General features: G+C 40.8%; 1 protein-coding gene across 3 annotated transcripts in view; it reads left to right on the top strand.

The window, feature by feature from the left end:
- si:ch211-26b3.4 (connector enhancer of kinase suppressor of ras 2) overlaps positions 1–13,178 on the top strand; it is an 82,148-nt gene that overhangs the window by 17,648 nt on the left and 51,322 nt on the right. For all 3 annotated transcript variants that reach the window (XM_049586573.1, XM_049586574.1, XM_049586575.1), the window contains exons 3-5: positions 5,984–6,186; positions 8,263–8,350; positions 9,626–9,667. In XM_049586573.1, the coding sequence (XP_049442530.1) occupies positions 5,984–6,186; positions 8,263–8,350; positions 9,626–9,667 (333 nt within the window). The remainder of the gene's footprint in view (positions 1–5,983; positions 6,187–8,262; positions 8,351–9,625; positions 9,668–13,178) is intronic.

Raw genomic sequence — 13,178 nt, 5'->3', positions numbered from 1 at the left:
TGCTATACAAATGATCTAAATGTCATATATGGCACCTTTAGGACCAATTTTGAGTAAGAATAGTTTTCTTGCCTATAACTGCTGAAGAGATTCTCACAGATAGAAAGATTTATATATTGGTTGATGTTTATTTTCCCCCACCAGTTATTGATATTGGCTTACGAAATGGCTAGAAAAATCCTCCATCATTTGGGCCCTGCTTTGTGTGTACTGCCTCGGTCACTGCTGACTGTATGTGCAGTGGCCCTGCTCAGGATTAGGGAATTAGGGGGAATTAGGTGCTACTCTCCCAGAGAGAGAAAGAGACAGAGACGAAGGGAGAGTGAGAGGGAAAGAGAGAGGAAGAGGAGGAGAGAGAGTATGTAGAAAGAGTATGCAGGATGCACCTTATCTCCCAGGCACACATGGCTGGATTAGTCGGGGCTGTTTGAATGTGCGTGAGTGTGTATGATTGTGTGTGTGTGTGTGTGTGTGTGTGTGTGTGTGTGTGTGTGTGTGTGTGTGTGTGTGTGTGTGTGTGTACACACGCACATGCTTGTGTGTGTGCTAATCAGCACCTCTTCTCATTCAAACGTTCCAGCATGGGAATGAGTGTCCCAGAGCAGCAATCACCATATGTCCTGGAACTGGACACACACTACACACATACAAGATGTATCACTAAAACTACTGCTGTGAGTCATATTAAAGGATGATTCCAGGTTTATTACAACTTGGGTCTTAATCTATGTAGTTTTAGCTATTCCTAGATATAGTAACGCTGATCACCAAGCTCAGATATGTCAGCATCCGGGGAGGAAACTTTGACCCTTACCAAACTCGCCATAGGTGTGTGTGCATACAGTTTTCATGTATGGAAAGGGATTGTTACAGGCATTTTGGCTATGCTCACTTGAGGTTTAGATAATCTGGCTAAACTGTTGGCTGGTTTACAGCTTGTCTGATCATGCCACTGCTCATTTCTCGCCTTGTTGGATTTTGTTGTTGCAAAGTTGCAGTGTTTTCCAAGATCTCAGCAATTACTTTGTTAGTACAATGAGTAAAATGTTTTCATAATCAATAGAATTAAAAAAACAAAACTACAAAAGTAAGGCCCCAATCATAATAAATCAAAATTATCCTTTAAGATAGCTTGGGGAAAGCAATTCTCAAGTGACCTCCAACCTCTCATTAACTGTACTCTCCAGCTTTACTTGTAGATACCGTGAATATTAGGATAATAAAGGACGATTCACTGTCGCGAGCAATATAATCCATCATGAGGAAAGCAAAACCCTGCTCCCCTGGCTCAACCGTTATGACTTTCTGGTCTTTCTGCAGTAAAAAAGGGGAAGCTTCTGTGGCCCTGGATCAATGCAAGTTTCAAGCGCTGACTGAGCTTTCAGTCTCGCTGTAAATGTGGAAAAGTCCCTTCTTTTATGCCTATGCAATCGAGTTTTTGCCCCCAGCATCTATGCTAAGTAGGTTTCTGTGGGTGCAGTGAATTTTCAGCAAGATGTGCTGGGAAATGGGCATAACTTAAGAATAAATTGACTGCTCTTCCCAAAATCTGAAATAAAAGACACTCATAAATGACATAGACATATGTGTCATAGTATTGAAGCTACATTAAAAGTTTAGAAACTGAACAAATTAAAACATCTCTTTAATTTTAATTTTACTTAGAAAAAAAAATACGGCAGAGGGAGGCAAATACTACTACCTTTTCTTTCTCAAGCAGTCATACAATGTAGGCTATAGCAGCCAGGTTTATTGTTAAACTTTATTGCAAGTATATGACGATTTCCCATTGTCACACACTCAAATGATAAGAAACTATTCAGTTAACATCTGTGTTATCTTTTTAAAACTTGTTGTGAAGACAAATTAATGATTATTTTCCCAGATATCTTTTCTTTTTCATAAACTGTGTCTCTTTCTATGAAATGTCACAAAATTATTACTTTATTTTGCACCTTCTAGGACAGCTGATGAGGTTGAGATTAGCTTTTTGCCGCAGTTTTACCAAATACTCAGGTGAAATAAATATCCATTACAGATTATGTAGTTTTTATAAGTACAAGTATCATCAGACAACACATTCTCAATCCAGCCTCGTCACATATCGATGTTTGGTCATGATCTTTCCACTTTGACATATGTCGTGCTAGGTATCCTGGGTGCGTTGGTTGTTGACATTCTGGAATGCTGTGTCAACTTCTGCCTGTTACATGCATTGTCTGTTTTCAAAATACACTTTAGTTTTCACAGGAAACGTACAGTTTGCATACAGTCTCTTTCAAAATAAATGCATTACCTTGGTACAACACCGCAAATGGACCTTTGTTTCCTTCAACAACAAACGCACGTAGTTAAATTTGGCACACATGCACATGGTTAGGTTTAGGAAACAAAAGCACATGGTTGGGTTTAGAAAAAAGAACAGGGTTTGGTTTTACAATCACACAGGAAGCAAACACCAGCTTCCCAGGTGAAAGTGAGTGGTTATTGGACCCATCCACCACCCATCCATCACCCCTCCTGCCTGCCCTACTTGGACTTTCGGCCCCTTAACTTGTTGTCTGGCCATGTTCCCCCTTATACTGCTGGGCACCATTACACAACAGCGACTGGCCATGTATCATGCTGAGGTTAAAGGTTGGCTTTTTTTGTTGGTGTCTGACGCCAGAAGTCACTGCCCAAGCACCAGCATTTGATGACTGTGGAGTGAGACAGGGACACATCAAAGTAAGATGTGTCAATATCAGTACCTGTGATTAAGGAAAATCCTCATTTGAGTGGCTGTATTCAGTCTTGTACTCTTTTGATCAAAAATTATCTGAAGCTCAATTCTGACACTGCTCTGTAAAAAGTTTTCTTATAAATAACAAGTATAGCAACTTCTGATTTACCCATGTCAATCTAGGCGTACAATAACATAGACTCCACCCACTTTCTATTTAAACTCCGCCGTAGTATGGATACTGATATAGATAATTCAATTGGTTGAACAGATACAGATAATGGTGTACCTACTCATTTCTACATTTTACATTCAAGCTGTCATAGTGGTGTCCCCCAAGGTTCTATTTTAGAGCCACATGTCTTTTCTATATGATGTGTCATACTAGACCAAGCTTTATTTTCTTCTCAGGCCTAATAATTGCTGTAATTTAGATAACATTTAGAAATGCTAATAAAGTAGCATAGACTAAACTCCATTTAATGTCTATAACATCCCTTTCTTCTTCAGCGCCACAGGAAAGGCATCATTCTCTATTGACTTCACAAAAGGCAGAGAGGCACCCTGTGCAGCTCAGCAGTCTGTCAGGACTAACACACACAGACAGACACATTCATATCTTTCAGGAGTTTAGAGTTATTAATCAATCTGATCTTCATACGTTTGGAGCACCTGCAAACAGGATGCGAACAGGATGTTCTGCCTCTATACAAAAAACAAACAACTTAAGCCTTCAAAAACCTAACAACTCTGAAATCTTGGCATGATCCATACTAATAATTAGGTAGCTTTATTATGTTTGGAACTATGTCCCAGTTCTGCTTTTGTTCTGCTTTTGTTCTGAGAAAGTGATTCATGCCATCATCTCCTCCTGTAACTCTTTCACAGCAGATGAGTCAGCTTTCTATGTTGGTTCCTTTTCAGTGCTATCCTGTGTAACTCCAAATTGATTTTAAAATCCTGTCAGTTATGTGAAAGTTGTTAAATAGTTGGCCGTAATTTATATTTCCAGTCCTTTTCATCTTGATTTTAGCTAATTAGGATCCTCAGATGTTCCATATGGGAAAGTTTAAATAATTGCTGAATGTTGGGTTTGCTCCTATAGTCTGTGAGGTAGCATCTCTCATTATTGTCGGACCCCCTCCACTAACCCCTACTTGTATCCTTTGCCCTTTGTTTGGTTTGCATATATGTGCACATGTATGTTTGTCTCTGGGTGATTTCAGTCTTACTGTTCTCGTACAGTGTGTTATGTTTTGTTTTTTGTAATAGCACTTTGGTTGATGGTCTTGTAATTGTTTTTGTCTAGTTGTTGATAGCTCAGGGGTAACGCTATCCGAATTAAAACGCTATCCCATAAAAAAGGTCATTACAAACAAATCAAACCATGTTCAGTTTCATAATTTGCATTCTGTTTTTGAGCAGCTGAAAACAACTCCTTTTATCATTTCAGCCCCTAATTTGAACTGTAAATCAAATGTTTGAATTCACTTGTAGGGAATTGTAGCTGGACATGTTTTGGGGTAAACAAGAAAAACCTGCAGTAAAAAATCTAAAATCCGCTCATTATACAAAACTCATCTGCTTGAGTTGAGCAGTGACCCCAGATCTTCTAAGCTGAAAGCAATACACGTGCAATCAATATTCTCTTAATTAATATAGGTGAGATACTCCACATTTGGGTGAAAGTGAATGTACAGTGGAGGAAGACTGAGTAATGCTTTTACCTTTAAAAAAGAAAATGATCAAATGGTGGTCTTCCTTTTTGCCCAAAAATTGCATTAACAGCATTTGAGTGTGTTTCTGTTAACAATGGTAGCAATATCAGCATAGAGGAGAGGCCACTCCACACATGGCTGCTATGGCAACCACATCGACACGAAGGTGGAGGGAAGGGAAGGGGGGGTTGCTTAATGGCATCGTCCTCTTATTGTATTGATTTGACACACACATGCACGCACTGCTCAAATTATTTCTCCCTCTTTCTCTGCACACACATACAAGCAGACAGTCAACACGGGGCATTATTCCTCCGCTTCATCTCAGCGCTCTGTCCCCTGGAGAGAGACGCACACAGCTTTAGATCGAATCATAGGATAGGCTAATTACAGCTGTGCAAACATGTGCTGCTCCAAGTTCATGTATACATCCACGTTCTCACAGAATACAGAAGAATATACAGAACGCAGTGTATGCATGACCCAGTTTCAGTGAGATGCATAGTTGGGTGCTCTCTCTCCCCCTCTTTCCCTCTTGTCTTCTTCCTCAGTTCCCTCTCTCTCTCTCTCTCTCTCTCTGCTGCCACTGTGAAACCCTCTCTCCTTTGTAGTCACTGTGGTCGTGACTGTGTAGAATAGATCTAGAGGCAGAGGAGGAATAGATACGTCTAGCTAAGCCTGTGCATCTGACTATACAAGGATGTGTGTGTGAGTGCGTGTGTGTGTGTGTGTGTGTGTGTGTGTGTGTGTGTGTGTGTGTGTGTGTGTGCGTGCGTGCGTGTGCGCGTGTGCGTGTGTGTGTGTGTGTGTGTGTGTGTGTGTAGCCTTTGTGTCAGCAGGAATCAGGCTCTGTCAGGCAGGACATGACTGGAGGTGCCTTGGGATGCTGAGCGCAATGTGGCTCAGTGGGTCTGTGTGTGTGTGTGTGTGTGTGTGTGTGTGTTTGTGTGTTTATTTAAAAGGGTCACAGTGCAGTAATGGGCTACTCGACCAGCTTTTGTGTTCTTGTATTAGTGTGGAGAGTGGCTGTTATATGAAAATGCTAATGGATAGTCAGATATAGTAATTTCTAATTTCAGTCCATTTCACTCAGATGCACCATTTATGGTTAAATCACAGCTGATACTTCTTTTGTACGAGCTATAAAACTTGTGGGAAGGTAAGCCTTATTTAGAGTGTAGCTATGTTGTATCTATTCCAAAAATATATTGCAGTGGTTTCACATTACTCTTTCATGTTTCTTTGTAGATACACTGGTTTTTATAAACCTGTCATTCAGCATTTTGGGAAATCTCTTGCTTGCTGAGAGTAAGATGAGAAGATTGATGTCCATCTCATGATTGAGAACTGTGTCTATGTTCTCATCTAACTCTCAGAGAGATTCCACACTGGAAAACTATTTCTTTAACCTTTGATCAGACAAATCACTGCCACAGGTAACCTTGAACCAATGGCATCTTGCACAATGTCCACACAGACAGCAACAAAATATATACAGTACGTGAATGTACTTCTAAAATGAGTCCCTGTGATTGTTCACCAGAACTACGGCCTAGAGACGGAAAACCTCCGGACTCTGTCCCACAAGCTGAACGCTTCGGCAAAGAACCTCCAGAACTTCATCCTGGGCCGGCGGAGGGGCGGCCATTACGATGGACGAGCTTCCCGGAGGCTACCCAATGACTTCCTTACCTCGGTGGTGGATCTGATTGGTGCAGCCAAGAACCTGCTAGCCTGGCTCGACAGGTAGCACCTGAGGCTGTACAATGAATTTGGGAGTTTGACCTTTAATGTTTAGGACACTATGCCCATTTTTCATCAAGGAAGGATCACAAAGAAATCTAAATCTATACATTTTTACTAGAAAGTAGTCACTTTAAGGTCCCATCGGGTTTCCAGTAGAACATGTTTACATGCTTTAATGTAAAAAAACAACAACATTTTTCTCATACTGTCTTTCTGAATGCGTCTGCATTCAGCCTCTGACCCTCTGTTTAAGTGCCTGTGTCTTTTAGCCCCTTTCACAAAAAAGCCTAGTCTGCTCTGATTGGTCAGTGTTTCCGGGTCTCCCACATTTGCGCTCTTGGCATCTTTGCGCCCTCATTACCAATGGGGGAATGACTGTGACAACACTGAAGCATCACTTTCTATCTTTATAGACTGACTCACAATGTTTGTTTACGGTAACTTCCGGGTAGAAGACCTCAGTGTCATATACAGTCAGCAGATGCTGCCTCAAATGGTAAGTTTTTAACTACCTTATAAAAGTTCCACCTAAAGAATCAATATCAGTTTGAGTGTACACTATATTTAGAAAATTTTCACCACTTTATCGCAGTGTCAGACAGCCTTTTCCAACAGGGAATTGAAGCCATTATCTTAAAGCCACCAGACTAAAATGGAATTTTCAGTTGCTGGTCTACTGCTGCCTTGATCAGTTCGTGTGTAAGGTAAAATGGTTACAGTATTCCAGATACAGCATACACTTACATTTAAGGTATTTTTTTGGTGGGATTTTTATTAGGTGGTTAAAATGCATTTTGCTGCAGCCTCATTCACAACAGTACATTACTTAGCCTCCATGCTGGCAGATTTGGTTATATCAAAGACACTAGCAAAGAAGCACAGTACATAACATGAGCAACAGCCGAAACATTAGATTGATTGGACCACCGCGTTTAATTATATATCATTAAATGTTATAGTTACAGCTGAAAACGACAACAGATATAAACAACAAGTTTGCCGATTTCACATATCTATTCAGATCTATTGCCAGTAATCTACTGCAAAGTGATTGTTGTTAGCCTGAATCACAACAATTGAATTTCTAGGGAACAGCTTGGATCCATGTTTGTCGCATTCACATACACTGTCAAACATTCCAACAGGAAATACAAAGGGACTCATGGGGAATGTAAAAGGTCTGTATAGTTGTGACATCACAACTTCACACAAGTCCTAATGGCTCATTTTAAGGCACAGTTTCTGAATACAGATTGTGTACATCTCACTGTAGATTGAGCATTTTGATAGTTTCACAGTATTCATACAGCACCTATACCTGCTTTACATTAATAAAGACATGGACTCTATACAACATGGGACCTTTAACTAAACAGAGCACACCAGGCAGTGGACAATATAACAGGAACGCCTTACAATCTCCCTCCACGAAGTTTCATCAAATATTGAACATAATAAACTTATATTGTGGAACTGCCTTGTATTACTAGGCTTTCCTGTTATTTTTATGCCTCATACAGTAACACAATTCATAGATGGGTAAGGAAGAATGTTTTTATGTTGTTACTGTGAAATTAGATCAGCTGATGGGACCGTATGAATCTGAGAACAAACACAAATAAAGCGATGTTGAGCTTTAGTGGATCCCTGGGTTGCGTAGCCTTCTGGCCATGATATAAAACCAAATATTGTTGTTTGTCTTTATCATTTGCTCATGTGTTCTGAGAGGAGCAGAGAATCGTTTTTATTGCTCTCGCTCACTACTCGGTCACAGCTTTTAAAATCACACACTTAGCAAATACACTGAACAAAACAAAATAAAAAGAGCAATATAAAAAAAAGAACTCCTCCAAAAGTATAGTCAAGGAACTCACTTTTTAATAGAATGACCAAATATGCTTTGCTCACATTCATTTTACCTATTCACCCCGGAGGGATAAACACTATGCACCTTTTCCAAACTGGAGCATTTGATGAAAACAATAACAAAATGTAGAACAAGATGACCAGTTTATTATCCAATGTTTTACCAAAGTTCTCCATATTTTAATTTCTCATATTTTTTGTCTGTTTTAGGTCTCCGTTCGCCAGTGTGACAGAGTATTCATTACTGAAGAACAACATTGTGCAGCTCTGCCTAGAATTAACCACCATCGTACAACAGGTGCTTTCACACTCACTTGCAAACATATAGGATGCATGCATCACACAATCCATCACATCCATATACATTCATTACACTGACACGGTAAAGATAATGATTTTGAATAGAAACAGCAAAACTAAAGTGGGTTTGGACTGGGAGCATCAATACTTGTTCTGGTCTAGAGCTCATTTCTATAGATTTGACTATGAGTGGAGCATATGCCCACTGCCACAGGCTGTTTGCAGCATGGCTGATGGGACGACTAGCTCTCAGTTACAGCCTTAGGCAAAGTTCTCATTGACTCACTGTTAGACCACATCCTCTGCTTAACTTGTGGGTGCTAATGGAGAATGAACCAGGGGTTTCTCCTCCCTTCATTTCCTGTCCTCCTTCTGCTCCCCCTGTGGCTCGCTCCCTCGTGTAGATTCACCACACTTACACACACAAATGCACTTACGAGAAAAATAAAACTGGAGATGCATTCACACAAACACACACACACACACACACACACACACACACACACACACACACACACACACACACACACACACAGATACTGTAGAAATCTCATTGTTTGGACAGAAAGTATGTCTGCTCTCCTGGACCCCATCCACGTCCTCCCTGTAAGAGCCTGCTTAGAGTGTGTGAGAGTGTGTTTGTACGTGTGCCCGGAGTGAGTCCTGGAGCCGAGCTGATAACACCCATCCCCTCCTACAAGGGCCAAGAGGAGAGGGAGGAGAAAGAGGGCCACAGTGGGTCCACAATGGGCCAAATGAACATGTGGCTGCCAGGGTGCAGCGAGACAGACAAAGGTGGCAGCGCCGCCTGCACTAATGCATCAAACAGATGAATTAACTGCTACCATGCACATCTGGTGGATTCAGTGGGCTGCTTTCCCAGAAATAGATTAACTATCAGCTATCGTTAAATAACAATCTGTCATGTTCAAATAATGTAGTTTCTAAATCCTGCGGAGGCTCGTGCAGCTCCAGGCAGCCGAGTGGATCCAGAACTGGTCAATCCAGTGTTTTAGACTGCGTAGATTATAAAGTAATATGCATAATGTGGATGGTTAGAAATGAAATAGCTGACTGCTGATGTTCTTTATTGAAAAAGAAGTCATCTATCTTCCCTCCTGTTTCCCGTCTCATTTCTCTTATATCCGTCTTTCCTGGTAGTTATATTTGGAGGAGGGAGATATTTGAGCTTCTTTGCGGATGTTCACATAGATGCTTTCTCCATCTCATGTTTTCTTCTTCTGTCTCTTTGTTCCTTCATCTCATTTTACAGGATTGCACTGTGTATGAGACAGAGAATAAGATTCTTCATGTGGTAAGTTCCTGCTTTAAAATGTCAAATTCTTATGAGAATATCAATAATACTTAGTGTTAAAAGTACCTTGCTGTTTTCTAAGATTTCACCGCCACTGTCTCCTTTTTCTAAAGCAAGTCTTTCAAAGTCCCTGTTGCATTAAAGGAGTAGATCAGCATTCTGGAAAACATGCTTATTCACTCTAATGTGAAGGAAGTGGAAGACTGGTTACAGGAGAAACAGGTAGCCTGGCAATGTCTGAAGATGACAAAATCTACCTAGCAGCACCTCTAAAGCTCATTAATTAATAGTGTATGTCTTGTTTTTTTGCCATACAAAGCCATACAAAAACAGAAGTGTAAAAACAGGAGCAGTTGCCAGGCAACCAGCAGCGACTCCAGGAAGTTACTGCTCCTGGCCAAGAACCAGTCCGGCACATATCGTCCTATTGTCATTTTTCACTTCAGGTTTTATACAGATTGAACAAAGGAGACATAACATGTTAAAGCTACAGTTGGTAACTTTTATAAGAATTAACATTTTTCATTTTTGCTGAAGCTGTCACTGTATTCATACAATAAGACAAATAATCTGTGAAAAAAAATTGTACTCATCTGCCTATTCTGTTGTCTTGTAGTGCCTCTAATGGCCTTACTGCATGTAAACGACAACAACCAATCACAGCTGAGGAGTCGCTAACCCAGTTGTCAGTCATGTCAATCCCTGCTTGTAAACTGCGGTCAGAAAGTTGGTCGGGCTAGTAGGCAGTGCTTGGCACTTCAGTCAACTGCTTCCAATATGGCAGCCGGGTGACAAATTTTCTCATTTTACAGCTCAACAGTGCACTAAAACATGTCTCTAAAGCATTTGGGGAGAGAAACAGGCAATGCAATGACAGAATTTTGATTCATATTTGATCAGTGCTGCTTAGTTTGACAGTTTGACCAAAATTTACAAGCAGTGATTGACATGATTGTCAGCTGCATCAGAGACTCCTCAGCTCTGATTGGTTGTTTTCAGTGCATCTCAGGTACCTCAGAATATAGTGACAGTTTCAGCAAATGACAAGCTTTTTTTGTCTTTGTCTTAAAGGGATAGTGCACCCAAAAATGAAAATTCAGCCATTATCTACTCACCCATATGCCGAGGGAGGCTCAGGTGAAGTTTTAGAGTCCTCATATCCCTTGCGGAGATCCCAGGGGGGAGTGGGTAGCAACACAACTCCGCCTAATGCAGGCTGACGGCGCCCCAGATTAAAACGTCCAAAAACACATGATTGAAATCACAAAATATCTCCATACTGCTCGTCCGTAGTGATCCAAGTGTCCTGAAGCCCTGACATAAAAAGTTGTTTGGAAAAACCTCATTTGAACTGACACAAAAAAAAGTTCAAATGAGGTTTTTCCAAACAACTTTTTATGTCTGGGCTTCAGGACACTTGGATCACTACGGGCGAGCAGTATGGAGATATTTTGTGGTTTCAGTTATGTGTTTTTGGACGTTTTAATCTGGGGCGCCGTAAGCCTCCATTAGGTGGAGTTGTGTTGCTACCTCCTCTCCTCTTGGATCTCTGCAAGGGATGTGAGGAGTCTAAAACTTCACCTGAGCCTCCCTCGGCATATGGGTGAGTGGATAATAGCTGAATTTTCATTTTTGGGTGCACTATCCCTTTAAGCCTGGTAAGAAAGCAAACCAAAATGTGTAACTATTCCTTTAATGAAGTCTTGTCCTTGCTGGTAGACTCTTTCTTTTGGTTCTGATCAAACAGTTGTAATGCTTCTGAAACAAAACTGTATGAGTTCATAAACACACTGAAAAGCTGAAATATGTCTGTATGTGTGTGTCTGTCCATGTTTTCTGCGTGGGAGTGTGCGCGCATTTGTGTGTTAGAGCACTGTGTGTTTTTGTGGGAATTTGTGGCACAAAGCTGTGCACGTTAAAGTGCAAGTGGGCCTGAGGCCGTTTTGAAAGCTCTAGTTTAGCTTCTGTGTGCGTGTGTGTTTGTGAGAGAGTGTGTGTGTTCATGAATGCGTGTGTGCTTGTGTGTGTGTGTGTGTGTGTGTGTGTGTGTGTGTGTGTGTGTGTGAGCGCGCGCGCGCGCCTGCATGCATGACAGAGAACTGTCTGTGTCCACGTGTGAAACCGAGTGAGCAGCTAGTGTCTGATCCGGGCTGACAGTTGGATTGGGACACTTCCTGCTGCCATTCAAGGTCAGGTGGAGGAAACCAAATAAAATGTTGGCAGGGGGAGTTCACAGAAAAATATCTGGCCATTTCATGCCAAGAAATAAATCACACATCAGATGTTCTGTCAGTATATAGCAACGGTGTTACATATTTCTATAAACAAAAGCAGTCATACGTCTGTATTTGAGATGTTGGTGATGCGGTGTCCCTCCTGTTAAAAAGACTCCCTCCTTAGCTTTTTGGTTGTCGTTTACCTCCGTTGTTACAGGCCTGTTAATGACACAGGACAGTGACATCAGGCAAATTCAAATATTTAAATGGCTGTGCACATGTGTGCACACACATACGCACACACAGAGAACCCTGGGTGCCAGACTAAAGGCTACACATGACTAAGTCTGTTATGTGTGGGAGGTTTATGTGTGAAATAGGGAGACAGTGTGAAGGGAGAGAGAGAAAGAGAGAGGAGGAGGAGGTGTTTGTTTTTAGATGCTGCTTTCTTGCTGATCCTTGTTTACTATGTGCTCTAGAAATTAATAAAAAGTGGAGGTGAGGTGACTCTAAACTAAACACAATGGACACACACAGAGGATAAAGATGATGATGCACAGTTTACCATCTAGTATTTTACTTCTTAATTTGAACCAGGGCACTATTTTCAATTGGAAGAAGGAAAGTGGACTTGTCCAGTGTGTCAACTTAATGGTATGAAAATTAGTTCCATTTTGTTTTCTGTCATATTTTTTTATTGGGAGCCATGCAGTATATTGTTTATTAATGCAAAAAGCATAGTTTTATTTTTTTGTTTAAATGGATCATGGACAAAGACTGGGTTGGGTAGAAACATTTAAGTCAGCCAGTTACCTGCAGAAAGTCCACAAGATGAGTAAAAAGGAGACAAATTACAGTAAGCAGTGTATGTCTCTCTTTGCTCTGCTATTTAGTGGAAAATATATTTAAATTTTGTACACAGACATACATTCCATTAAATCAATATAGTCTATATGCTACGATAATATGTATTTTTCTGGTTTGTATATGTGTTAGTGAAAATGTTTGCTGTATTTTGGATATTTACAATGGAAAGAGACGACTTTTCAACTTTTACCCCACTAATGTTTCCAAGGCATTTTATTTTGCCACTGACACGGAGAGTTTTCCTCTAAGCCTCGCAACTACCACAGTTTGGGGATAGTAACTACAAAAACAAAAGTGCTTTCTTCAACCTCTTTTGGTTGTGCAGTGGTTGATGCACTTCCTTTTGGGCCTTCATTTTCCCAAGAGATTGTACCTGATGCAGACAGAATTGCATCATTAAAGCTAGGCAATAGGGAACCAATCTAACG

This window comes from Epinephelus fuscoguttatus, linkage group LG9 (assembly GCF_011397635.1).
Source record: "Epinephelus fuscoguttatus linkage group LG9, E.fuscoguttatus.final_Chr_v1".
Taxonomy (NCBI): Eukaryota; Metazoa; Chordata; class Actinopteri; order Perciformes; family Serranidae; genus Epinephelus; species Epinephelus fuscoguttatus.
Note: the sequence above shows the minus strand (reverse complement) of the source record. Positions and strands in the feature narration are given on the sequence as shown.